At 41.7% G+C, this 26601-nt stretch overlaps 1 protein-coding gene across 1 annotated transcript; it reads left to right on the top strand.

Annotated features, from left to right (window-relative positions):
• Positions 1–1819: 1819 nt before the first annotated feature.
• LOC106093859 (uncharacterized) lies at positions 1820–26601 on the top strand. Its single transcript, XM_059369736.1, has 9 exons — positions 1820–1978; positions 2052–2282; positions 9130–9797; positions 13011–13131; positions 13194–13417; positions 13482–13898; positions 24755–24875; positions 24938–25143; positions 25209–26601. The coding sequence occupies exons 1-9, from the start codon at positions 1820–1822 to the stop codon at positions 26521–26523; spliced, it is 3462 nt and encodes a 1153-aa protein (XP_059225719.1). The 3' UTR covers positions 26524–26601.

Here is a 26601-nt window from a genome sequence, read left to right on the forward strand (position 1 = left end):
CTATTGGTATCATAACGGGACACATAGGACTGCGAGCTCACTTGTGTATAATCGGTGCGGCAAGTGAAAGCATGTGTAGGGCACGCGGAGAAGATGATGAGACGTTGGAGCATTTCCTTTGTCATTGCCCGGCTTTCGCGTCTAACAGATACCGGCACTTAGGTGGAGTCACCACGCCACCAGACATGAACCATCTTAGGGGAGTGATATTGAAAAAAATTAGGGATTTTATAATTAGCAGGGAATTCCTAACTTAAAATTTTCTTTTTCGAAGCTACTTTATAGTTTTTAGAGCGCACAACAAACCGATTACTGGCTTAGGTGTATGTCCATAGTGGCAGGGGGCGGATTAATATCTGCACGCTTTTTTTATACCCTTCACCATAGGATGGGGGTATACTAATTTCATCATTCTGTTTGTAACTACTCGAAATATTCGTCTGAGACCCTATAAAGTATATATATTCTTGATCGTCGCGACATTTTATGTCGATCTAGCCATGTCCGTTCGTCTGTCTGTCGAAAGCACGCTAACTTCCGGATGAATAGAGCTAGCTGCTTAAAATTTTTAACAAATACTTCTTATTAGTGTAGGTCGGTTTGTATTGTAAATGGGCCATGTCGATCCATGTTTTAATATAGCTGCCATATAAACCGATCTTGGGTCTTGACTTCTTGAGCCTCTAGAGTGCGCAATTCTTATCCGATTGAAATGAAATTTTGCACGACGTGTTTTGTTATGATATCCAATAACTGTGCCAAGTATGGTTCAAATCGGTCCATAACCTGATATAGCTGCCATATAAACCGATTTTGGGTCTTGACTTCTTGAGCCTCTAGAGTGTGCAATTCTTATCCGATTTGAATGAAATTTTGCACGACGTATTTTGTTATGATATCCAACAACTTTGCCAAGTATGGCTCAAATCGGACCATAACCTGATATAGCTGCCATATAAACCGATTTTGGATCTTGACTTCTTGAGCCTCTATCCGATTTGAATGAAATTTTGCACGTAGTATTTTGTTATGATACCCAACAACTGTGCCAACTATGGTTCAAATCGGTTAATAACCTGATATAGCTGTCATATAAACAGGTCCAGGGACTTGAGGTCTTGAGCTTCTAGAGGGCGCAATTCCTATTCGATTTCAACAACTGCGTCCAATAAGGTTCAAATCGGTTCATAACCTGATATAGCTGACATATAAACCGATCTGGGATTTTGACTTCTTGAGCCTCTAGAGGTCGCAATTATTATCCGATTTGCCTGAAATTTTGTACGACGAATTCTCTCATGATCATCAAATAAAGTGTTTATTATGGTCTGAATCGGTCTATACCCCGATACAGCTCCCATATAAATCGATCTCTCTATTTTACTTCTTGAGCCCCCAAAGGGCTCAATTCTTATTCGAATTGGCTGACATTTTACACAGGTCTCCAACATATAATTTAATTGTGGTCCAAACCGGACCATATCTTGATATCGCTCTAATAGCAGAGCAAATCTTTTCTTATATCCTTTTTTGCCTAAGAAGAGATGCCGGGAAAAGAACTCGACAAATGCGATCCATGGTGGAGGATATATAAGATTCGGCCCAGCCGAACTAAGCACGCTTTTACTTGTTCAACCTAACCTATATAAATGAAAAAGTTATTCAAAGAACTTGTGCAAAGCTATCCATGTGAAGGATATATAAGAACTTAAGGCGATTTAACTTTTTATCATCCGTCTTTGTTTTGCAGTTGAATAGTGATTTGATCTGTTTTTATTGCTCTTATTACAGTCAATAACATAGGACACCAACTGGCGAAATGAGCTCTAATTCAATTGAAGGACGCAAAGCTCTGTATAGTGAGATACTCCCTATATTCCGTGAGGACTTTGACAAGGATTTTGATTTTGATCATGTCAAGTATTGTACAAGGAACCTTTTTACCGATTACGAGTTTGAATATATAGACGAAAAGGCAGTATGTATACAATGTTTTGCCTCAAAATTTTCTATTCACTCAGTGAGTTAATGATTTCATTTTTTCCCCTTAGGACACAAAAGAACAGATTTATCGTCTGATATGGGTGCTGCAAACGAAAACAGACGAAATTATTAAGAAATTCCTGGATGCCATCAACGAAGGTTATGATTGGATTGTGAAGAAAATCAAGGCGGAGTATGAAAACAACAGCGAAAATACCAAAACCTTTGTGACAACACTGCGTAATATACAACTTGCTAATCAAATACACACCGATTACAATGTGCATCGCCCAGACCCAGTAAGTACAACTAATTTGCGGGAGGTAATAACTCATAACAAGTAAAAGCGTAAGTTCGGCCGAACCGAATCTTATATACCCTCTGCCGTGGATCGCATTTGTTAAGATCTTTGCCCGGTATCTCTTTATAGGAAAGTAAGGGACAACGAATAGCAATTGCCATGCTATTGGAGCCATATCATGTTATGAACCGATTCGGACCATACTCAGCTGATATGTTGAAGCCCATTCTAGTGGTCATTGTGCAAAACTTCAGACAAATGGGATAAGAATTGCGCCCTATGGGGACCATACTCAGCTGATATGTTAAAGTCCATTCTGGTAGTCATTGTCCTATAGGGACTCAGAAGTAATATCAGGAGATCGCTTTATATGGGAGCTATATCAGGTTATAGACCAATCCAAACCACCTTTTTTTGTGTTAAAAAATCGAAAATTTTTGAATATCCCTCTTTAACTTTAAAATGAATAATAACCTTCCCAAATTTTTTTATGGATAATTGTAATCGCTATATAGTTGAGCACTTGTTATACCCACCACCGTAGAATTGGGGGTATATTCATTGTATCATTCCGTTTGCAACACATCAAAATATCCATTTCCGACTCTATAAAGTATATATATATATTCTTGATCAGCGTAAAAATCTAAGACGATCTAGCCATGTCCGTCCGTCTGTCTTTTCAAATCATGCTTTTTTTTTTGTTTATAAGCAGGTTATCTTGATATAGTCCCCATAAAAGCCACAGTGAGTTGTGTTAGGCCCTTCGATATCATTCTTCAATTTGGCCCAAATCGCTCCAAATTTGGATACAGCTGCCATATAGAACGATCCGCCGATTTAGGGTCTTAGGCACATAAAAGCCAAATTTATTATCCGATTTTGCTGAAATTTGGGACAGTGAGTTGCGTTAGTCCCTTCGATATTTTTCTTTGATTTGGCTTAGACCGGTCCAGATTTGGATATAGCTGCCATATAGACCGATCTCTCGATTTAAGGTCTTGAGCCCATAAAAGGCGCATTTAATGTCCTATAACGTCGAAATTAAGGGACAGTGAGCTGTGCTAAGCCCTTCGACATCCTTCTTCAATTTGGCCCAGATCGGTTCAGATTTAGATATAGCTGCCATATAGACCGATCTCTCGATTAAATGTTTTGGACCCATAAAAGGCGCATTTATTGTCCTATGACACCGAAATTAAGGGACAGTGAGTTGTGCTAAGCCCTTCGACATCCTTCTTTAATTTGGCCCAAATCGGTTCAGATTTGGATATAGCTGCCATATATCTGGATATTTATCTATCGATTAAAGGTTTTGGACCCATAAAAGGCGAATTTATTGTCCTATGACGCCGAAATTAGGGACAGTGCGTTGTGCTAAGCCCTTCGACATCCTTCTTCAATTTGCCCCAGATCGGTTCAGATTTGGATATAGCTGCCACATAGACCGATCTCTCGATTTAAGGTTTTGGACCAATAAAAAGCGCAATTATTGTCGGATTTCACCAAAATTTGCGACAGTGAGTTGTGTTGGGCTCTTCGAAATTTTTCTAAAACTTAGCCCAAATAGTTCCAGATTTAGATATAGCTGCGGAACTTTACGCCCATCGGCGGAACTTAATGCCTTTTTAATTGTTTTATTTCGTCATAAAACAAGTGCTCAACCAAAGATTAGATATTTCTGTTCAAACGTGAGACGAAATGAGGCGTCCCCCAAACACTGGGTCCGTCAATTGGATAACGCATTCGTGTTCAACTCCTAAATTCCTTTTATTTGAATCCCATATTACCATGGCCAGTAAATACGTCCTATTCGGGGGATGTTTTAAGGAAGTGGTGGACCACAAGAAATTTCGTGATCTACTCCCCAATAACTTTCATTTGAGCCCCATATTATATCCAACACCATAGGATGGGGGTATACAACCTAGTCATTCCGTTTGTAACACCTCAAAATATTGATCTAGGAAGTAAGTATATTCGTGCGTCCGTCTGTCGAAATCACGATAGCGGTCGAACGCGTATAGCTTGCCGCTTGAAATATTGCACAGACACTTTATATTGATGTAGGTCATTGGGGATTGCAAATGGGCCATATCGGTTTAGATTTAGATATAGCTTCGTATAAACCGATCTCCCGATTTGACTTCTTGAACCCCTGGAAGCCGCAATTTGCATCCGATTTGACATAAAGTGGTCTGTTATGACTTCCAACAACTGTGCTAACTACGGTCCGAATCGGTCTAAACTCCTCGAAATATTCGTCTAAGACCCCATAAAGTATATATATTTTTGATCATCATGAGATTTTAAGTCGATCTAGCCATGTCTGTTTGTCCGTCTGTCGAAAGCACGCTAACTTTCGAAGGAATAAAGCTAGCCGCTTGACATTTTACAAAAATACTTCTTATTAGTGTAGGTCAGTTGGGATTGTAAATGGGCCATATCGGCCAATCCATTCTCCCATCGCCTTAAGTCTCATAGCCGCAGTGGCTATGGTTGGATATCTAGAATAGTGTGCCAAGACAACATGTTCTCTGAACCTCTTGTATGGTCCTTATGTTGCACTTTTTCTCCATAGCAGTACACCAAACTACTGAGGCGTAAGTAAGTATTCATCTAATCTCTCTCCTGTCGATCCAGTGGACTATCCTCGGATTCAGGCCCCATTTTGAGCCTCTTCAGTACGCTCCCGAATGTGACACTTCCAATTCAGTTTCCTATCCAAGATCACACCCCAGTATTTGACCTTGCCAGATATCGAAGTCGTCTTATTTAGGAAACGTGGTGCGTTTAATTGGCCCACCCTCGTCTTCCTCGGGAGCAGTCATATTTCAGTCTTCTCTGCTTTCTCTGGGTCTAGCCCAGTCATAAGCCATATGCAAAACCCTTTCAACCATTATGCATAGCTCATTCGGAACCTTACCCCTTAGAAGTATTATAACATTATCTGCGTAGCAGACGGGTTCAAAACCCTCCTCAGTCAGCTCCGTAATAGGTCATTTATGATGGTCACCCATAGGAGTGGCGATAAAATGCCCCCTGTGGCGTGCCCTGTGCCACTTTCTCCCTTATATTTATGCCATGGGATACACAATTTATCCACCTGTTCCTTAGCTTATGGTTTATCCAGTCTCAAAGAACCGGGTCCACCCGGTACTGGTTTGAGGATTGGATCAGTGTGTCTGTCCGCACATTGTTTAATTCCCCCTCGATGTCAATGCATACCACCAGTCAGTACGTTTTGGCACCGAAGTATTCTTCTATTTCAGGCACAACCTCGTGCTGGGCAGTCTCCACCGTCCTTCCTTTGACATAGGCATGCTGTTTGTTTTTGAGTATGGTGTCCACCATGGTTTTGAGTAGTAAGGACGTAAGGCTTATGGGTCTGTAGGCCTTTGATGTCGCATAACTTGCCTTGCTGGGCTTGGGTATAAACACCATCCTTGCATCCTGCCAGGCTTTCGGAGAATATGCAAGTCCCAGGCACGCTGTTACGTATTCTGTGGAAAATGGCTTTTCATCAAAAGCCTCAACATGTCCTCCGTTGTCTCTGCTCTCACTCCCATGTCGTCTACAAAAGTTTTAGTGTGCACATGGGTTTTTGAGAGAAACTTTTTTATCCTGGCGGCATTATAACGCCATCGACCTGTTCGCAGAATAGCGTCCAGGAGACACATTTTTCCGCTCTGATTACCTTATTGTATTCCTTGAGCCGTCATTGGTCCTCCCGTTGATGGGCATCTTGGGAGTAGGTGATTATCTCATCGTCTGGTCTCTGTTCTTTAGACTGCGTTGACTTTCCTGTCACTGCATTGCCTGATCATCGTATTAGGTTCTGTGCCTATCCTAGTCTGCCAAATCTTTATAAAGTTGGTAATGGTTCCATCGTCGGGTCCCTGTTCGTTGGGCTGTATTAAGTTTCCATTCACTGTACTGCCTGATGTCACAATAATAGGATCTTTGCCTATCTTATCTTCGGCTCTCGTTTGGTTACGCTGCATTGAGACTCCCGTCTCTGCGCTGCCTAATGTTTCAATATTAGGATATTTACCTATCCTAGTCTTTCCTGTTCGTTAGGCTGAGTTGGGTCTCTCTTCCCTGCACTGCCTGTTGTTTTTGTATAAGGATCTTTGCTTATCCTAGTCTTCCCAATAATGAGAGAGAGAGATGGTGATTGTCTTGTCGTCAACACCCTGTATTGAGTTACCTACCTCTGCAGGCTTGTCTATGTAGACATGATCCTTAACATAGCCCCACAAACAATAGTTTAAAGGCGTAAAATCGGACGATCTAGACGGCCAATTGACCGGTTCCGAACGTGAAATAAAATGTTCACCGAACTCGCCCCTCAATAAGTCCATTGTTGCGCGTGCTGTATGGCATGGGGCATCGTCTTGTTGAAACCACATGTCATGCAAGTCAAGCATTGCATTTTGTGCAAAAAAAAAGTTGGATTTCATCTCACGATAGCACTCTCTATTCACAGTTACTTTACGATTCGCATCATCTTTGAAGAAGTACGGCCCAATGATGCCACCAGCCTATAAATCGCACCAAACTGTGACTTTTTCTGGATGCATTGGTAGCTCTGGAGATCCTTGCAATTAAGGAAGTGGTGGAATGGCTAAGATATAATATCGTAACGACGATTGGCATAAATATCTTCTCAGACAGCCAGGCAACCATTAAATCTCTGGAGAACCTATTTCTGAACACAAAAACCGCCCTCGACTGTCGCAGATCTCTAAACGAGATGGCTGAATAGTTCAAAATTCACCTGCTCTGGGTACCGGGCCACAGAAATATCCCAGGGAATTGTAAGGCGGATGAGCTTTCGAGACTAGCAACTATCCTACACATTTCAGGGAAACTAGAATCTGTGGGTATGCCTCTAGCGACATGTAAGCTAAGTTTTCAGGACCAGGTCTGAAGGGCAACGATTGATAGATGGTCACAAAGAGGGGGATGTGAGCTTTCCAAAACTATGTGGCCTAATATAGGCTTGAAGAGGTCTACTGCTTTGCTTTCATTGGCTAGAACAGACGTCTCAGTCATAGTGTCCGTCATGACAGGTCACTGTCTATTTGGAAAACATGCTGACAGAGTGAAAGTTGCCAGCAACGACTTTTGCCGAAGCTGTGAGGACATCAAAGAAGAAGAGACTATAGAACACCTTCTGTGTGCGTGGAGTTCCACTTTAGGTTCTCATTTCTTTGAGAACTTGTCTGATTTAGTGGATGTGAACATTCGCAAGTTATTGGGCATTTAAAAGCGATCTGGATGATTTAAGGGTAGGAACTAGAAGGCATCTTCCTTTTTCTGTTCCTGTTGGGTCACAATGGACGAAAACGGCTAAGTAAGTCTGAAGGCAAACTGCCACTCCAACCTTACATAACCTAGGGTCAGAAATGGATATTTCGATGTGTTGCAAAGGGAATGACAAAATTAATATACCTTCGGGGGTATATTTATCCAAATTTGTGGTTTTCATACCCACCACCGTAGGATAGGGGGTATATTGATTTAGTCATTCCCTTTGCAACACCATAGCCATATCCGTCCGTTTGTCTTTTGAAATCACGCTACAGTCTTTAAAAATAGAGATATTGAGCTGAAATTCTGCACAGATTCTTTTCTTGTCCATAAGCAGGTTAAGTTCGAAGATGGGCTATATCGGACTATATCTTGATATAGCCCCCATATAGACCGATCCGAAGATTTAGGGTCTGAGGCCCCCTAAAAGCCACATTTATTATCCGATTTTGCTGAAATTTGAGATAGTGAGTTGTGTTAGACCCTTCGACATTCTTCTTCAATTTAGCTTAGATCGTTCCAGATTTGGATATAGCCCCCATATAGACCGATCCGACGATTTAGGGTCTGAGGCCCCCTAAAAGCCACATTTATTATCCGATTTTGCTGAAATTTGGGACAGTGAGTTGTGTTAGGCCCTTCGACATCCTTCTACAATTTGGCTCAGTTCAGATTTGGATATAGCTGCCATATAGACCGATCTGCCGATTTAGGGTCTTAGGCCCATAAAAGCCACATTTATTATCCGATTTTGCTGAAATTTGGGACAGTGAGTTGTGCTAGGCCCTTCGACATCCTTCTTCAATTTGGCCTGGATCGGTCCTGAATTGAACATAGCTGCCATATAGACCGATTCTCCAATTTAGGGTCTTAGACCCATAAAACCCACATTTATAATCCGATTTTGCTGAAATTTGGGACAGTAAGTTATGTTAGGCCCTTCAAAATCCTCCGTCAATTTGGCTCAGATCGGTCTAGATTTGGATATAGCTGCCATATAGACCGATCCTCCGATTTAGGGTCTCAGGCCCATAAAATACGCATTTATTGTCCGATGTCGACAAAATTTGGGACAGTGAGTTAAGTTATGCCCCTTGACATACTTCTGCATTACCGCACAGATCGGTTCAGATTTGGATATAGCTGCCATATAGACCGATCTCTCGGCTTTAGGTTTTGGGGCCATAAAAAGCGCATTTTTAATCCGATTGCACTGAAATTTGACACACTGACTTAAGTTATGCTTTTCGACATCCGTGTCGTATATAAATCAAATCGGTTTATTTTTAGATATAACTACTAAAAAGACCAATATTTTGTTATATTTAATTGAACAATGACTTTTACTTATTAGTATTTGGCCCAAATCGGAACATATATTGATATAGCTGCTATGGGGCAGAATGTATGGGTTTTGCACCAGATTTTGACGAAAGGTGGTTTACATATATACCCGAGGTGGTGGTTATCCAAAGTTCGGCCCGGCCGAACTTAATGCCTGTTTACTTTTTTTTTTTTTTTTCTTTCAGTATATGACATTGGTAGGCTATTTGTGCCTTCTAAAAATCGATAGACCTAATAGCGTTGTTCTGTTCGGTGAACCGGGTAGCGGCAAAAAATGGCTAGCCATCGATGTTTGCTCTGATTATTCCGTAATGAAAGAAATGGACTTTAAATTCTTTTGGATTGATTGTCTGAATTGCACAACTGCCCAAGACTACTACGATGCCTTATTGATCCTAAGGAAGAAACTTGATCCGCAATTTTTTTACCCAAATTCTGTAGAAACTTCCCTTAACGAAAAAATCATCAATTTAAAATATAGAATTGAATGCATACCGAAACTCAAATGTTTGCTAATACTTCACAATGTGCAAACTAAGGAGGTCGCGGAATATTTTAATTTCGGCTATAAACGTTTGATTATCACACGGAATAAAAACGTCTACGATTCGTTGTCCGAGAAATACAGTTACAAAATGAGCCTCGCTGACAGTGGTTTGGATATAAGCGAGTTTTATTTACTGCTGGACAAATATATTAAGTTCAATTGGCGTGAAAGCCAAATATCATACGTCAATGATATCTATCATTCCATCCATGGGGATCCGTACACGTTGAACATAATAGCTCAAAAAATATTAAAGGAGGAGAAATCGAATTGGGGCGAATGGAAAAAGAACTTGGACAAATTACAGTAAGTAGAACATACAATACATTTCCTTATCATTTTCCTTATCTTTGTATAATAGAGTCGCGTGATTGACTGACTGGCTGTCTGATCGCTGCCCAGCCCAAAAACGGTTAAAGGTTGAAACATGCAATCTGGCACGAACGTTGGTCTTGGGTTGGAGGCGCACTAAAAAGTACCAAATAGTACGAAATAGTGAGAGTGAGGAGGGAGAATGAGTACCAAAAGCAGTACCGAAAGTGTGAGAAATAGTACTTTAGTGCCGTAATTGGTACTATTTGGTACTTTCTTTGTAAATTGAACAAGGGCTCTGAATTTCGGAACTTAGGCTTAATGGCAAATATTAAGGTACTAAAAAGTACCAAACAGGTACTAAATAGGCGAACTATGCATAGGGCTAACGGAAAGAGGTAGATACTCGAAATTTGGCTTAAATGATGCTGTTGCGCAAGAATGAGGGTGAAAGAATATTATTTGAAAAATAGTTCCCAAAACGGGAGAAGTCGTATGATTAGTACCAAAATTAGTACCATTTGGTACATTTTTGTGCTAGAACTCTGAAAATTGGCGTGTATGCACATGTGGGAAATAAATGATGGGTGACTTAATGATTTTTCACAATTGGTACTTTTAGGTACCAAAATTAGTACAAAATTGTACGAAGTCGCATGTTTACGTCCACGAGGCACAGTTGACAGCTAGAATTATCCAATTTGGTAATTATTATAGTGATCTTTGAAAACGCAAGTAGATGTGTGCCAAGTTTGGCCGGGACGAAAAACATATACATAATAAATCTAGTTGAAGGGCATTATTTTATTCTACACTAGCTGACCCGGGCCCGCTCCGCTGCGCCTTCTTTTACTTTATATGGAATAAAAGTTTCCTTTGAATATTTATTTTTGACAATTAAAGGAAATACCATGCAAACTTGACTAACAGTTTAACAATATAAGTGCCTTTATCTGAATCCCACATGATCCATTCTTAAAATACTTCATTTCAGTCCGATAGTGGTGTTTTTCGGGGGAGAGGTGGTCCCCCAGATACTTGGCCCCGAAGAATGTCAGCATATTTAGCTCCACTCTCTTTAGGACCCAAATTGTCTTGGTGAGCAAATACGTCCTATTTGAGGTTGTTATGGTGTTGGGACGTCTGCTAGACTGTTGTCCCCTAATGTTGATATCAGATACGTGGTCTACTCCCACATACCATTAATTTGAGCCCCATTTTTCCATAGTCAGTAAATGTGACCGGCTTGGGGGGTGTTTTGTGGGATGGACGGCCACTCAGCGAGTTGGCCTTGAAAATATATATCGGATTCGCATTCTACTCTAAAAACCCTCTTATTTGAGCCTCATATTGCAATAGTCAGCCAATACTTCCAATTTGGGTGTGGTTGTGGGCGTGGGGTGGCCCCAATAGACACTTTTCCCGAATATTGATATCAGATTCGTGCTTTACTTCCAAAGACCTTTCATTTCAGCCCCATATTGCTATGGTCGTAAATTTGTCCCCTTTGGGAGATGTTTTTGGTCAGAGACGGCCCCCCAAACACTTGGTCCCAAATTTGGATATCAGATTCGTATTCTACATTGAAATAGCTTTTATTTAGGCCCCATATTCCCATGGTCAATAAATAAGTCCTGCTTGGGGGTTGTTTTGGGAAAGGGGTGGACCCCCAGAAACATGGTCCCACATTTGGATATCAGATTCGTATTCTACTCGCAAATACCTTTCATTTGAGTCCCATATGCCATGGTCGGCAAATATGTCCGATTTAGGGGTGTTTTGGAGCTTGGGGTGGTCCCCCTAGCACTTGGTCCGACAATTGGATGTCAGATACGTTTTCTTATCCTAAATACCGTTCATTTGAGACCCATATTGTCGCGATTGGTTTAAATATATGTTTGGTAGGTTTTAGGGTGGGGCGGCCCCCCTAAGTACCCCATCCGAAATTTGGATTCCAAATTTTTATTCTTAGGGTACTATATGAGTGCACACAAAATTTCGCTTAAATCGCACCACCCATCTCCGAGATCTGGCGTTTCTGAAAATTAGGGTAAGGGGGAGAGTCCGCCCCTCTTCAGATATCAAAAAATGTATTACCCTATTTTCACCACGGGGTCATTATGCACCATCTGTGAAAATTTCAAGAAAATCGGTTTAGTCGTTTCTGAGTCTATAAGGAACACACAAACATACAAACATACGAACAAACACAAATTGATTTTTGTATATAAGATTCCAAACTTCTGTCAAACCAGCAAAATTTAAAGCTTCTAGGAACCGAATATGGATGAGGCTATATCTAAATCTGAACGGATTTTTTTCATATCTTCCAGATATGTTAAAATTGGTAACTGTCCGTGCCAAGTTTTGGGCAGGTCGGTTAAAAATTGTAGCTACGACGGTCATTTAAGTGCAAATCGGGCGATACATATATATGGGAGCTATATCTAAATCTGAACAGATTTTTTGGAAATCTTGCAGATATTTTAGGATCAATAACAAAACTGTCCGTGCCAAATTTTGTACAGATCGATTACAAATTGTAGCTACTACGGCCATTTAAGTGCAAATCGGTCGATACATATATATGGGAGCTATATCTAAATCTTAACCGATTTTGATGAAATCTTGCAGATATTTTAGGATCAGTAACAAAACTGTTCGTGCCAAATTCTGTGCAGATCGGTTACAAATTGTAGCCACTACGGCCATTTAAGTGCAAATCGGGCGATACATATATATGGAAGCTATATCAAAATCTGAACCGATTTTTACCAAAATCAATAGCGTTCGTCCTTGAGCCCAAAAAGTAATATGTTCAAAATTTCGTGATGATTGGACAACAAATACGATCTGCACTTTCATTACAAGAATACATGGCCTCACAGACGGACATGGCTAAATTGAATCCGGAAGTGATTCTGAGTATACTTATCAATGGGTCTAGCTCTTCTCCGTCTTAGCGTTGCAAACAAATGCACAAACTTATAATACCCTGAACCATAGTGGTGGTGTAGGGTAAAAACAGGCCATCATTTGCTTGCAAGTGTGCTTTGTGCGCGAGCAACTTTTGCTGGATTTGGCTCATCTTGAAACACCCGTACAGTCGACTGCTGTTTACTTTCGGGCTCATACGAGTAAATCCACGTCACGATGTCGAAGACGTGTTTCGAAGCATCGCGAATAATAAAAATGTTTGATTTTCAGCATTCTAGATGAAAAGGATAAACAATGTGTAGAAAACTCACTACAGAAATTGGAAACAGACGAACGCAAACTCTATGCCACTTTATCGATATTTCCACATTGTGCCAAAATACCAGCTAAAGTAGGTATTTTCTGCTGAGTGAAATTTTTTTTTTACTAATTCTTATCTCCTTTTTCTCCCAGCTCTTGGCGACTCTGTGGAAAAAGGATCTAACTGAGACCGAGAGAATCATACGCAAATTCCGTACGACTTTACTTTTAAAGATCATGACCATTCCAGACTGTGACCGTGAACCAATAATTTGTTGCCTTAAATTTGTAGCCAGTTTATACATCAAGAATAGTCCAGATATGCAGTCTCAAATCGATGCCGAGCAGTTGCACTGCGATGTGGTGGATTATTACAAGTAAGTGGGGAGAAAAGATTGTTTAAATGTCACTTTTCTAAAAGAAATGCAATTCCCTGCACAGAGTCGAGGAACACTTAGAGTATCGAAAGGAACTTGACTTACATTTTGGACCACCATTCGATGAGTACTTCTTTAGGTGTATTGGCTATCACCTGCACGGAGCGAAATATAAGCATCTTTTTCCCAAACTCTATAAGGATTTCATATTTTTAGCCCACAAAGTGCGTCGTCTGGGTCTGCACAATACAATTTCTGATCTAAATAATTATAAAACTGAAGTCCTAGATGGTAGCCCTGACATATTGTTGGACGATTTGGTTTTGGTGTTGACCAACATAGAGCAGGAACTCTTAAGTGCTCCAATCTGTTATTTATTGCAGTACGCCTCGGAAAGCGACAAGCATAGTATCCAAGAACTGGCCCTGCAGCAAATTGCTACGTTTCCACAACATAAATGGTGTGAAAGCAATGAAAAAATGTAAGTGATGTTTTTTTTGAAAAAATTTCTAAACAACAAGTAAAAGCGTGCTAAGTTCGGCCGGGCCGAATCTTATATACCCTCCACATGGATCGCATTTGTCGAGTTCTTTTCCTGGCATCTCTTCTTAGGAAAAAAAGGATATAAGAAAAGATTTGCTCTGCAATTAGAGCGATATCAAGATATGGTCCGGTTTGGGCCACAATTAAATTTTATGTTGGAGACCTGTGTAAAATGTCAGCCAATTCGAATTATATGGGAGCTAAATCGGACTATAGACCGATTCAGACCATAATAAATACGTATGTTTATGGTCATGAGAGAATCCGTCGTACAAAATTTCAGACAAATCGGATAATAATTGCGACCTCTAGAGGCTCAAGAAGTCAAGATCCCAGATCGGTTTATATAGCAGCTATATCAGGTTATGAACCGATTTGAACCTTATTCGACATAGTTGTTGAAAGTCATAATGAAATACGTCATGCAAAATTTCAGCCAAATCGGATAGGAATTGCGCCCTCTAGAAGCTCAAGAAGTCAAATCCCCAGATCTATTTATATGACAACTATATCAGGTTATGGACCGATTTCAACCATACTTGGCACAGTTGTTGGATATTATAACAAAATACTTTGTGCAAAAATTCATTCAAATCGGATAAGAATTGCGCCCTCTAGAGGCTCAAGAAGTCAAGACCCAAGATCGGTTTATATGACAGCTATATCAGGTTATAGACGGATTTGAACCGTACTTAGCACAGTTGTTGGAGATCATAACAAAACACGTCATGCAAAATTTCATTCCAATCGGATAAGAATTGCACATTCTAGAGGGTCAAGAAGTCAAGACCCAAGATAGGTTTCTATGGTAGCTATATCAGGTTATGGACCGATTTCAACCATACTTGGCATAGTTGTTGGATATCATAACAAAACACATCTTGCGAAATTTCATTCTAATCGGATAAGAATTGCGCACTTTAGACGCTCAAGAAGTCAAGACCCAAGATCGGTTTATATGGCAGCTATATCAGGTTATGGAACGATATAAACCATACTTGGCACAGTTGTTGGATATTATAACAAAACACGTCGCGCAAAATTTCATTCCAATCGGATAAGAATTGCGCACTCTAGAGGCTCAAGAAGTCAAGACCCAAGATCAGTTTATATGGTAGCTATATCAAAACATGGACCGATATGACCCATTTACAATACCAATCGACCTACACTAATAAGAAGTACTTGTGCAAAATTTCAAGCGGCTAGCTTCACTCCTTTGGAAGTTAGCGTGCTTTCGACAGACAGACGGACGGACGGACGTGGCTAGATCGGCATAAAATGTCGCGAAGGTCAAGAATATATATACTTTATAGGGTCTCAGACGAATATTTCGAGTAGTTATAAACAGAAAGACGAAATTAGTATACCCCCATCCTATGGTAGAGGGTATAAAAATCGTACATATTTCCTGTAGCAAAAAGATGTTGACATATTGTAGATAAAAACGTTTACGAAACTTTCCATTGCAAAGATTTCTGTGCCTCCATCAACAACCTCTTTCTCTTCTTCGCCGCCGATTGAGGGCACTCTTTCAGACTGAGACAGGTAGCTTCTACGCCGTGACTAAAGTTGATTTAGTTTTTCCTGCCCCTGTTGGTATCGGTAATAGTCTCATCTGGTTTGGGACCATTGACCGCAAAATGTACATTCCCGACACCTCAGTCCTCATCTTAGTAGACTTTTGCAAGATCCTGTGCCAAGTGCCGCAATTCGGATTTCTTCTTTATGTCAGGATGTGTCCTCTCGGTATTAAAGGACCGTTCTCCAATTGAACCTCATGTGACGCCATCCCAAAATATTCAGCTTTTGATCGCTCGGTAGTCCTCTGGTAGATCGTCAATCTCATTTGAGTTGGTGGACTCCCCATGGCGGTATCATGCATCTCCTCAGAACCATTCACGCTCTGCTTCATTTATAGTTCTCAACTTTACAGAAGAGGGAGCTGGGATCATAGTGATCTCTAGATCAGCGATGCCGAGTCCTTTACGGTAGCATTGTGACAGTCGTTGTTGAGACAGCAACGAGTGAACATGCGCTGAGGTGTACGAGGGTTACCTTTTATATTTCGGGATTGGGCAATCCTTGTGTTGCAATCTGCCAACTAACAGCTCTATCGTAAGGCTTGACATTTTTGAGGTTATACGCACTTAGAAAGTTTTGACATACGAGCGCTATTTGTGTTGTTTACAGTAACCTAAAAGATACAAATGCAAATGCAAATTTCCCCATGAACATTCCACTAGGCACAGGGACGAACTTCTCACATATCAATGAGTGCTGTCCGATTCAATTTTAAGCTCAACGATAAGGCGCCTCCTTTTTATAGACTAGTCCGAACGGCGTGCAGCACTGCGACACCTCTTTGGGGAGAAGTTATTACATGGCAAAGTATCTCACAAATGTAGCCAGCACTAGTAAGGGGATAACCACCGCTGAAAGTTTTACTGATTTTCACGCCGGGGTCTGAACTCACGCGTTCAGCGTTATAGGCGGACATGCTAACCTCTGCGCTACGATGGCAACGACCTAAAAGATACATCTCTCTTAGTTTTTACAACTTTCGACCTGGATTAACTCAACAACAGTGCATCGATGAACTGAATTCAATTTTTGGCGATGCAGCTCCATCAAGGACCAGTGTTTATCGATGGTATGGTGAATTCAACCCAGGTCGTAGTTCACTCCAGAACGAAAGTCATCCAAAATCAGTTATTGTTCCAAAAACCATTGATGCAGTACGACAACTGATGTTGCAAGATCGTCATGTGACCTATCGGGAGATTGAGACAACCTTAGGCATTAGTGGGACCAGCATACATTCAATATTGCATGAAAATTTGACCGTCAAAAAAATGGCATCGGAATTGGATCCCACACTGTGATGCACTTACAAGCCATCATTTGGAAGCGAATGACTATTGAAAAGTAGGTGGACTTTTGTAGTGCCGTCCATCAGACCACAACACCACATAGGGCAAGAGTTGCCTTTCATGCCCTTTCCAAAATGTTGGATTTGAAGTTCAATTTCCTGTCCAGCAACACACCCAGGTATTTTCACTTTCTTCATCACGCTCTGATGAAGAAAATCAGCAAGGGCAAGATTCATACTACCTTAATTCAGGAGCCATAGACGACCCGGAACAAAGTTTCTGGACTGAACCATATCAACTACCAATTATTCTATGCTAACACTGGTTCTCGGCCGAGGACCTGCGTTATTTGTCATTGTCATACAAATTTTAATTTTATATTATCCCTAGAGTTGTCAACGTCGGATAAAACAGTGGTGAGACATGGAGACGGTGGAGCATACCTGGCATCACTTTATTTGCCTTTCGACTCTCCGACACCGCCATCCACGTCGGAGCTGCAACGGCTGGTGAATAAAGCAAAATAGACAGGAAATGAGGTACTAATAGAGTGCTTTGTGAACTCTCACCACATTTCGTGGGGTAGTACCAACACTAATAAACGGGGCCAAGCCCTGGCAGAGTTCTTGAAGACTAACTATTAAAAAGTAGGTGGACTTCTGTAGTGCCGTCCACCAGACCACATCACCATATAGGGCAAGAGTTGCCTTTCTTGCCCTTTCCAAAATGATGGATTTGAAGTTCAATTTCCTGTCCAGCAACACACCCAAGTATTTTGCGCTTTCTGTAAAAGGAACATTCTCTTCTTCCAAGGAGACGGGTGCCACTTTAGGTAACTTGTATCTCCTGCTGAAAAGAACTAGGCCACTTTCGGTAGCCCACTTCGCTGTTGCACATAGAGTTTCCTGAAGTAGCATTTAAAACCGATTGTCAGGACAATACTCAGTTGAAATTTTATAACCAATGTGAGACAAATTAAAACTGGAGCAAAATATATATGTTTGCAATATTTTACAAAAGAAAAAAATCGTCATCAAAATACAAGCGAGTGCGCCGAAAGGTTTGACAAAATATAAAACTCACTATAGAATGGTAAGGAGCCGCCCTCTGGAATGGTAAGAAGCCGCCCTCTTACGCCGGAGTAGCAATCACAACAGAGATAAGATGACTTATGCAGTCTTAGATATCGGCAGTGTATCCGATAGGATTCCACGAGATCATCGGACCTAAGTGGAGGGTCTGGTTAACGATCGGATTTTCGAACATGTGTGGAACTCTGTACAGGGTCCACCCATACAAATGTTGACCTGCGAGTATAGAGGGGACATCTTTACGCTGCGTTTTGCGTCGGCGGAATGTATTGATACCGTCAAACAGCTCGTCAGAGGTATCCATGCTCCCTGGGAATGCGCAAAGCTCGACCTAATGAGAAAGATGGACATCGCTTTTGCTTGCCCAAGAATACCAACATGCGTTTCCTCGCAAATTTACTGCCCCGTCGCTTGATGAAGACCGTCACCTTTGTGAGCTGGGCGATGTCCATCTTTCTCACTAGGTCGAGCTTTGCGCATTCCCAGGGAGCATGGATACCTCTGACGAGCTGTTTGACGGTATCAATACATTCCGCCGACGCAAAACGCAGCGTAAAGATGTCCCCTCTATACTCGCAGGTCAACATTTGTATGGGTGGACCCTGTACAGAGTTCCACACATGTTCGAAAATCCGATCGTTAACCAGACCCTCCACTTAGGAACTCTCCTTGTGTTTGGCATTGATCAAGTCTCCGTGGCAGGTGTGGCTAAAACTAAAGGCATGGCTCACTACGCGATCAAATCTGTATTTTTTAAAATTGGGAAGACTAGGATAGGCAGAAATCCTCATATTGAGACATTGGCAGGTGACTCAATACCGCCCAACGAACAGGGGGCTGACGAAGAGACAATCACCGCCTCTCTCAATATTGGAAAGACTATCAAAGATCCTTATACTAAAATATCAGGCAGCGCAGTGGCGAGAAACTCAACACAGCCTAACAAACAGGACCCGACTACAGACCTATCACAGACTTCAAATTCGGAAGACTAGGATAGGTAAAGATTCTAATATTGAAACATTAGGCAGCGCAGCCTAACCAACAGGGAGCCGACGATGCGACCATCACCTACTCCCAAGAAGCCCATTTACTTAAGATTTGGACGACTATGATATGCACAGATATTAGTATTAAAACATCATGCAGAAGAGGGAATGGAAACCCAAAACAGGGACCCGACGATGAAACCATTTCTGACTTTATAAAAATTCGGAAGACTGGGTTAGGCAAAAAACCTAATACGCTGACATCAGGCAGTGCAGTGACAGGTAAGTCAACGCAGTCTAAAGAACAGGGACCAGACGATGAGATCATCACCTACTTCCAAGATGCCCATCTACTGGAGGACCAATGATTGAGGCCATCCAGATAAATCTCCACCGAAAGGAGACAGCTACTCACGCTCTGATGAAGAAAATCAGCAAGGGCAAGATTCATACTATCTTAATTCAGGAGCCATAGACGACCCGGAACAAAGTTTCTGGGCTGTACCATATCAACTACCAATTATTCTATGCTAACACTGGTTCTCGGCCGAGGACCTGCGTTATTTGTCATACAAATTTTAATTTTATATTATCCCTAGAGTTGTCAACGTCGGATAAAACAGTGGTGAGACAGGAAGACGGTAGAGCATACCTGGCATCACTTTATTTGCCTTTCGACTCTCCGACACCGCCATCCACGTCGGAGCTGCAACGGCTGGTGAATAAAGCAAAATAGACAGGAAATGAGGTACTAATAGGGTGCGATGAGAACTCTCACCACATTTCGTGGGGTAGTGCCAACACTAATAAGCGGGGCCAAGCCCTGGCAGAGTTCTTGAATACTAACGACCTAACAACACTTAATATTGGTAAAACCGCTACCTTTGTTCATAGGATAAGGGAGGAGGTTTTAGATGTGATAATATGTTCGGAAAATCTACTCAATGAGGTTCATGATTGTAGGGTCTCCATGGAACATTCATTCTCTGACCATCGCTACATTAGGTTTAGAAAAGCACGGTCAGCGCCGAATCCGATAAGCTTCCGGAATAAGTTGAAAAGCCACTGGACAAAATTCGGAAGGCTACTCTGAAAAAGACCTGGGCAAGATAATTTAGATTGTCCAAGCATAGAAGACATTGACGAAAATTTCAGCAGGATTACAACTTCACTAGTGGGGCCTTTCGAAGATAATTGTTCTCTTCGGGAAAGGAAATCAGCCGAAGAAAAGCCCTGGATAACCTTAGCTATTTGGAAAGAGGTCGGCAGACTTTTTAACAGAGCACGTCGTAAAAAAGAAGGCTCAAGGAATACAATAAAATAACCAGAGCGGCAAAAAGTGCCTCCTGGAAGCTTTTCTGCGAACAGGTCGATAGCGTTAATGACGCCGCCAAGATAGAAAAAGTTTCTCTCAAAAACCCATGTACAAACTGAAACTTTAATTAACGACATGGGAGTGAGAGCAGAGACAACGTAGAACATGTTGAGGCTTTCGATGAAAACTCATTTTCCACAGGATACGACGGGACTTGCGGAGACACCGGAATCTTGTAATAATGACGTTGATCGAAGGTTTATAATTACGGATTTTATGGTGAAGGAATCCTTGAAGCTTCAAACCATTTAAGACACCCGGACCTGATGGAATATTTCCGGCGTTACTACAGAAAGATGCAGACTATCTGGCGCCCCATCTGGTCAATAATTTCACAGCGTGCCTGGGACTTTCATATACTCCAAAAGCTTGGCAGGAGGCAAGGCTGGTATTTATACCCAAGCCCGGCAAGGCAGGTTATGCGAATCCAAAGGCCTACAGACCCGTAAGCCTTACGTCCTTTCTACGCAAAACCATGGAACGCAGTGTGAACACCATGATAAAGAGAAGGAGGTCCAGCGAACTGCTAAAATACAAACAGCATGCCTATGTCAAAGGAAGGTTGTTCATAAAATAGAAGAATCCTTTGATGCCAAAACGTACACACTGGCGGTATGCATTGACATCGTGGAGGCTTTTAACAATATGCGGACCGACACATAGATCCAATTCCAAGACCAGTACCGGGTGTATCGGGTTATTAAAGAGTGGATAAACCATATGCTAAGGAACATGTGGATAAATTGTGTGTCTTATGACATAAATATAGGTGAGAAAGTGGCACAGGGGGCATTTTATCGCCATTCCTTTGGTTGACCACCATAAATAACCTAATATGGATGCTGACTGAGGAGGGTTTTGAATCCGTCTGCTACATAGACGATGTTATAATACTTCCAAGGGGTAAGAATCCGAACCAGCTATGCGTCTTGAATATGGCATATGACTGGGCTAGACCCAGAGATCTCAATGTTAACCCTGAGAAGACTGAAATATGCCTGTTCCCGAGGAAGACGAAGGTGGGCCAATTAAACACACCACGTTTCCTCAATAAGACGATTTAGATATCTGACAAGGTCAAATACTTAGGTGTGATCTTGGACAGGACACTGAATTGGAAGTGTCACATTCAGGAGCGTACTGAGAAGGCTCACAGATGTTGGGCACTATGTAGACGTGCCGTAGCCTCGAAATGGGCCTCAAATTCAAGGATAGTCCAATGGCTCTACAGGAGCATGATAAGACCAATACTTACATACGTCGCAGTAGTTTGGTGGACTGCTATGGAGAAAAAATGCAACATAAGGACCATACAACAGGTTTAGAGCACATGTTGTCTTGGCATAGGCGGAGCGATGAGGACCACGCCCACTAGGGCACTGGAGACTATTCTAGATATCCGACCCGTAGACATACAGATAAAGTGTGAGGCAGTCACTACGGCAATGAGACTTAAGGCGATGGGAGAATGGATTGAGGATGGGAGCAGCTCATACCATCGCGGTATAATCGAGGCGACGATAGGAATCCTGGAAGGAAGGCAAGAGATTTCCGATTGGATACCTGAAATGAGCTTTGGCACTGCTGCCAGCGGCACACTCTTGGATTGAAGGAACCCTAGTATTGCCATCAGGAAGATCATGTTACACAAATGGATCAAAGCTAGAGAACAGAGTGGGCCTGGGGGTCTACATTGAGAACCCAGGGACTGAGATCTATTTTAGACTGTCTGACTATAGTATGGTCCTGCAGGCAGAGATCCGGGCGATCACGGAATGGTGGTGTGGAGGTTCTTGATCGATTTAGACCGTACTTGGCACTGTTGTTGGAAGTCATAACGGAACACTATGTGCAAAATTTCAACCAAATCGGACAAATATTGCGGCTTCCAGGGGCTCAAGAAGTCAAATCGGGAGATCGGTTTTAAAGGGAGCTATAATCAAATCTGAACTGATATGGCCCATTTGCAATCCCCAACGATTGACTCGACGTTCTGAGTCAATCTAGCCATGTCCGTCTGTCGAATTCACGGTAGAGGTCGAAAGGGTCAAGCTAGCCGCATGAAATTTTGCACAAATACTTAATATTGATGTAGGTCGTAGGGGTTTACAAACGGGTCATATCGTTTCAGATTTGGATATAACTCCCATATACACTGATCACCCAATTTGACTTCTTGAGCCCTTGGAAACCGCAATATTAGTGCGATTTGGCTGAAATTTTGCACAAAGTGTTCTGTTATGACTTTCAACAATAGTGAGAAGTGCGGTCCAAATCGGTCTATAACCTGATATAGCTCCCATGTAAACCGATCTCCCAAATTGACTTCTTGAGCCACTGGAAGCCTCAATTGTTGTCCGATTTGGCTGAAATTTTGAACGTAGTGTTCTGTTATGACTTTCAACAATAGTGACAAGTACGGTCCGAATCGGTCCATAACCTGATATAGTGCCCATATAAACCGATCTGCCGATTTGACCTCTTGAGCCCCTGGAAGGTTCAATTTTTGTCCGATTTGGCTGAAATATTGCATGTGGTGTTCCACTATGACTTCCAATAACTGCGTCAAGTACGGTCCGAATCGGTCTAGAACCTGATATAGTGCCCATATAAACCGATCTCCCGAATTTATTTCTTGAGCCCCTGGAAGCCTCAATTTTTGTCCGATTTGGCTGAAATTTTGCATGTAGTATTCCACTAAGACTTCCAATAACTGCGTCAAGTACGGTCCAAATCGGTCTATATCCTGACATAGCTCCCATGTAAACTGATCTCCCGATTTGACTTCTTGAGCCCCTCGAAGCCGCAATATTTGTCCGATTTGGCTGAAATTTTGCACATAGTGTTCTGTTATGACTTTCAATAATAGTGCCGAGTATGGTTCAAATCGGGCTATAACCTGATATAGCTCCCATGTAAACCAATCTCCCGATTTGACTTCTTGAGCCCCTGGAAGCCGCAATATTTGTCCGATTTGGCTGAAATTTTGCACATAGTGTTCTGTTATGACTTTCAACAATAGTGCCGAGTATGGTTCAAATCGGTCTATAACCTGATATAGCTCCCATATAAACCGATCTCCCGATTTGACTTCTTGAGCCCCTGGAAGCCTCAATTTTCATCCGATTTGGCTGAAATTTTGCATGTAGTGTTCTGTTATGACTTTCAACAATAGTGAGAAGTGCGGTCCAAATCGGTCTATAACCTGATATAGCTCCCATGTAAACCGATCTCCCAAATTGACTTCTTGAGCCACTGGAAGCCTCAATTGTTGTCCGATTTGGCTGAAATTTTGAACGTAGTGTTCTGTTATGACTTTCAACAATAGTGACAAGTACGGTCCGAATCGGTCCATAACCTGATATAGTGCCCATATAAACCGATCTGCCGATTTGACCTCTTGAGCCCCTGGAAGGTTCAATTTTTGTCCGATTTGGCTGAAATATTGCATGTGGTGTTCCACTATGACTTCCAATAACTGCGTCAAGTACGGTCCGAATCGGTCTAGAACCTGATATAGTGCCCATATAAACCGATCTCCCGAATTTATTTCTTGAGCCCCTGGAAGCCTCAATTTTTGTCCGATTTGGCTGAAATTTTGCATGTAGTATTCCACTAAGACTTCCAATAACTGCGTCAAGTACGGTCCAAATCGGTCTATATCCTGACATAGCTCCCATGTAAACTGATCTCCCGATTTGACTTCTTGAGCCCCTCGAAGCCGCAATATTTGTCCGATTTGGCTGAAATTTTGCACATAGTGTTCTGTTATGACTTTCAATAATAGTGCCGAGTATGGTTCAAATCGGGCTATAACCTGATATAGCTCCCATGTAAACCAATCTCCCGATTTGACTTCTTGAGCCCCTGGAAGCCGCAATATTTGTCCGATTTGGCTGAAATTTTGCACATAGTGTTCTGTTATGACTTTCAACAATAGTGCCGAGTATGGTTCAAATCGGTCTATAACCTGATATAGCTCCCATATAAACCGATCTCCCGATTTGACTTCTTGAGCCCCTGGAAGCCTCAATTTTCATCCGATTTGGCTGAAATTTTGCATGTAGTGTTCCACTATGACTTCCAATAACTTCGTTAAGTACGGTTTAAATCGGTCAAAAATCTTATATAGCTCCCATATAAACCAATCTCCCGATTTAACTCCCTGAGCCCTTAAAACCCGCAATTTTCATACGATTTGACTGAAATTTGGCATATAGTATTCTGTTATGACTCTCAAGAACTTTGCCAAGTACGGTCCAAAGTGGTCTATAACCAGATATAGATCCCATTTTTTAGCAGAATCGATGGTGGTGGGTCCCATGATTCGAACCGGCCGAACTTAGCACGCTTTTACCTTGGCGGCTGTCAGCCGAAGACTGTGACACATTTGTCACAGCTGAAAGATTGCCAACCAAGGAACGCCTACTAGCCAACCTATTGTAAAAACAGATTTTTAATTCTAGGGTTCCGGATAAAAAGACCAGACGATATGTAAGAAACTTACTGCGCAAATTAAATGCAGACGAACGAAAACTTTATGCCACTTTATCCATATTTCCATACTTTGCGAGAATCCCAAACGAAGTAAGTAAGCTCTCGAAAATAAACTTTAACTTTATTTATGCTTAGCCTCGCTTTCCTTCCAGCTATTGTCAGTTCTTTGGAAAGTAGAACCAATTCGTGCCAGCAATGTTAAAAGTAAATTTCTCGCCACTGGCTTAATACCACTGCTAGAAGACGGAACAAAAATTTGCCTTCAATATGTGTTGAGTTCGTACATCAAGAATGAGCTAAACAAACAGTATTATATCGACGCTCAGCAGCTGCATCGTGATGTGTTGGATTTTTACACGTAAGTTGGGAATAGTTGTCCTTCCAATGCCATGGGGCTAAACAATTTTCCATTACTCTGTGCAGACGTTATCATTGGTTAGCCGAAGACTATTACTACAGGTGGATTGGCTATCACATGCTTGGAGCGAAATTTTTCCATCGTTTCCCCAATACCTATATGGATCTTCATTTTCTAGAGAAGAAAATGCGTAATGTGGGTTTGGCAAATACCATTTTAGATCTAAATCATTATGAACTCCACATCAGTATTGATGGTAGTCCTCGCAACTTGTTGAACAATGTGGTTTTGTTTTTGACCAAAGTCGAAAAGGAGCTCCTACAGGATCCTTATGGTACTTTAATCGACTTTGCCTTGAAGAGCAAAGAGGATCAGATCAGAGATCTGGCACAGCTAAAAATGAATTGCGTTCAGCGCTATTTGGAATTTTCGAAGGTAACGGAGAGTTATCAAATAATACGCTTCCTGGAATCTGACATTTGCATAGCATATCAACGGTGTAACCATTTATTTTTTTTGTACGACACAACTCTGAGGAAACCCTTGAAGATGGTACTATTTTTGAGCCAACCCCCGACGAATGACCTAATTGATATACAAATTTTCAATGCCAACCAACACTTGTTGACTATGGATACGAGGGGCCAACTGCTATGTTGGGAATTTTCCCATGAACTAAGGCTCATTTTGCTTGAACGTCGCCGTGGAAAGGCTGTCCACCATGAGGAAAAAATGCTGAAGTGTATGCTTCTCCAAAACATTAGCATACTTCTATCGCACCCAGTTGTGGCCTTTCACTTGGAGGTCGACCATAAGCTACTTGTGGCCCTTGCCAACGGCAATGTCGTTGAGATGGACTGGGAATTTGAGGATTTTCCAGCAAGAGTAACTTGCCAAACAGAGAGCCGGCACATCAAATGTGTCTCCACCATACAAAATTCCCATTGGATGGTCTTGAACAGCAATGACAAAGACACCATCGATATAGAATTTATCAATAAGCACAACAAGCGTAAAGAAAGCATAAACTTAAAGTGGCCCCAGAACTTGTCCAAGTTTATTTACCACGAAGCAAATGGCAACGATATTTTATTGGTATTCGAGAAATCCATAGTGCGGTTGAAAGTAAAATGTAAACCATTCCTTGTCCGTGCTGCTGTTACCCTATTCGAAACATCTGACTTCAATATCACCTGTGCCAAATCTTCCTTGAGGCACAAGTATCTGGTGGTGGGTTCCGATAGGGGACTATATCTCTTCGATTTAGACAAGCGATGTGAACCTATGCGATCTCTGATCGATGAGAATATAAACTCGATAGACATTTACGATACCAATGATAAAGACTACGCATGTAAGGTTATTTGTTGTACAGAATAATGACATTCTATGAGTTATGGGTTAGTGCAGGACAGCACGTAACGCCATGCATGGTCTGCTTTAGAGGGGAAGGATATC

The sequence above is a fragment of the Stomoxys calcitrans genome, chromosome 5 (assembly GCF_963082655.1).
Source record: "Stomoxys calcitrans chromosome 5, idStoCalc2.1, whole genome shotgun sequence".
In the NCBI taxonomy this organism is placed as follows: domain Eukaryota; kingdom Metazoa; phylum Arthropoda; class Insecta; order Diptera; family Muscidae; genus Stomoxys; species Stomoxys calcitrans.

Excerpts from the sequence above, each read along its gene's own strand:
- LOC106093859 (XM_059369736.1), top strand. The coding sequence starts at position 1,820 with ATGAGCTCTAATTCAATTGAAGGACGCAAAGCTCTGTATAGTGAGATA. Across the intron at positions 2,283-9,129 it reads ATGTGCATCGCCCAGACCCA|TATATGACATTGGTAGGCTA; the intron begins GTAAGTACAACT and ends TTTTTCTTTCAG. Across the intron at positions 9,798-13,010 it reads AAGAACTTGGACAAATTACA|CATTCTAGATGAAAAGGATA; the intron begins GTAAGTAGAACA and ends TTTGATTTTCAG.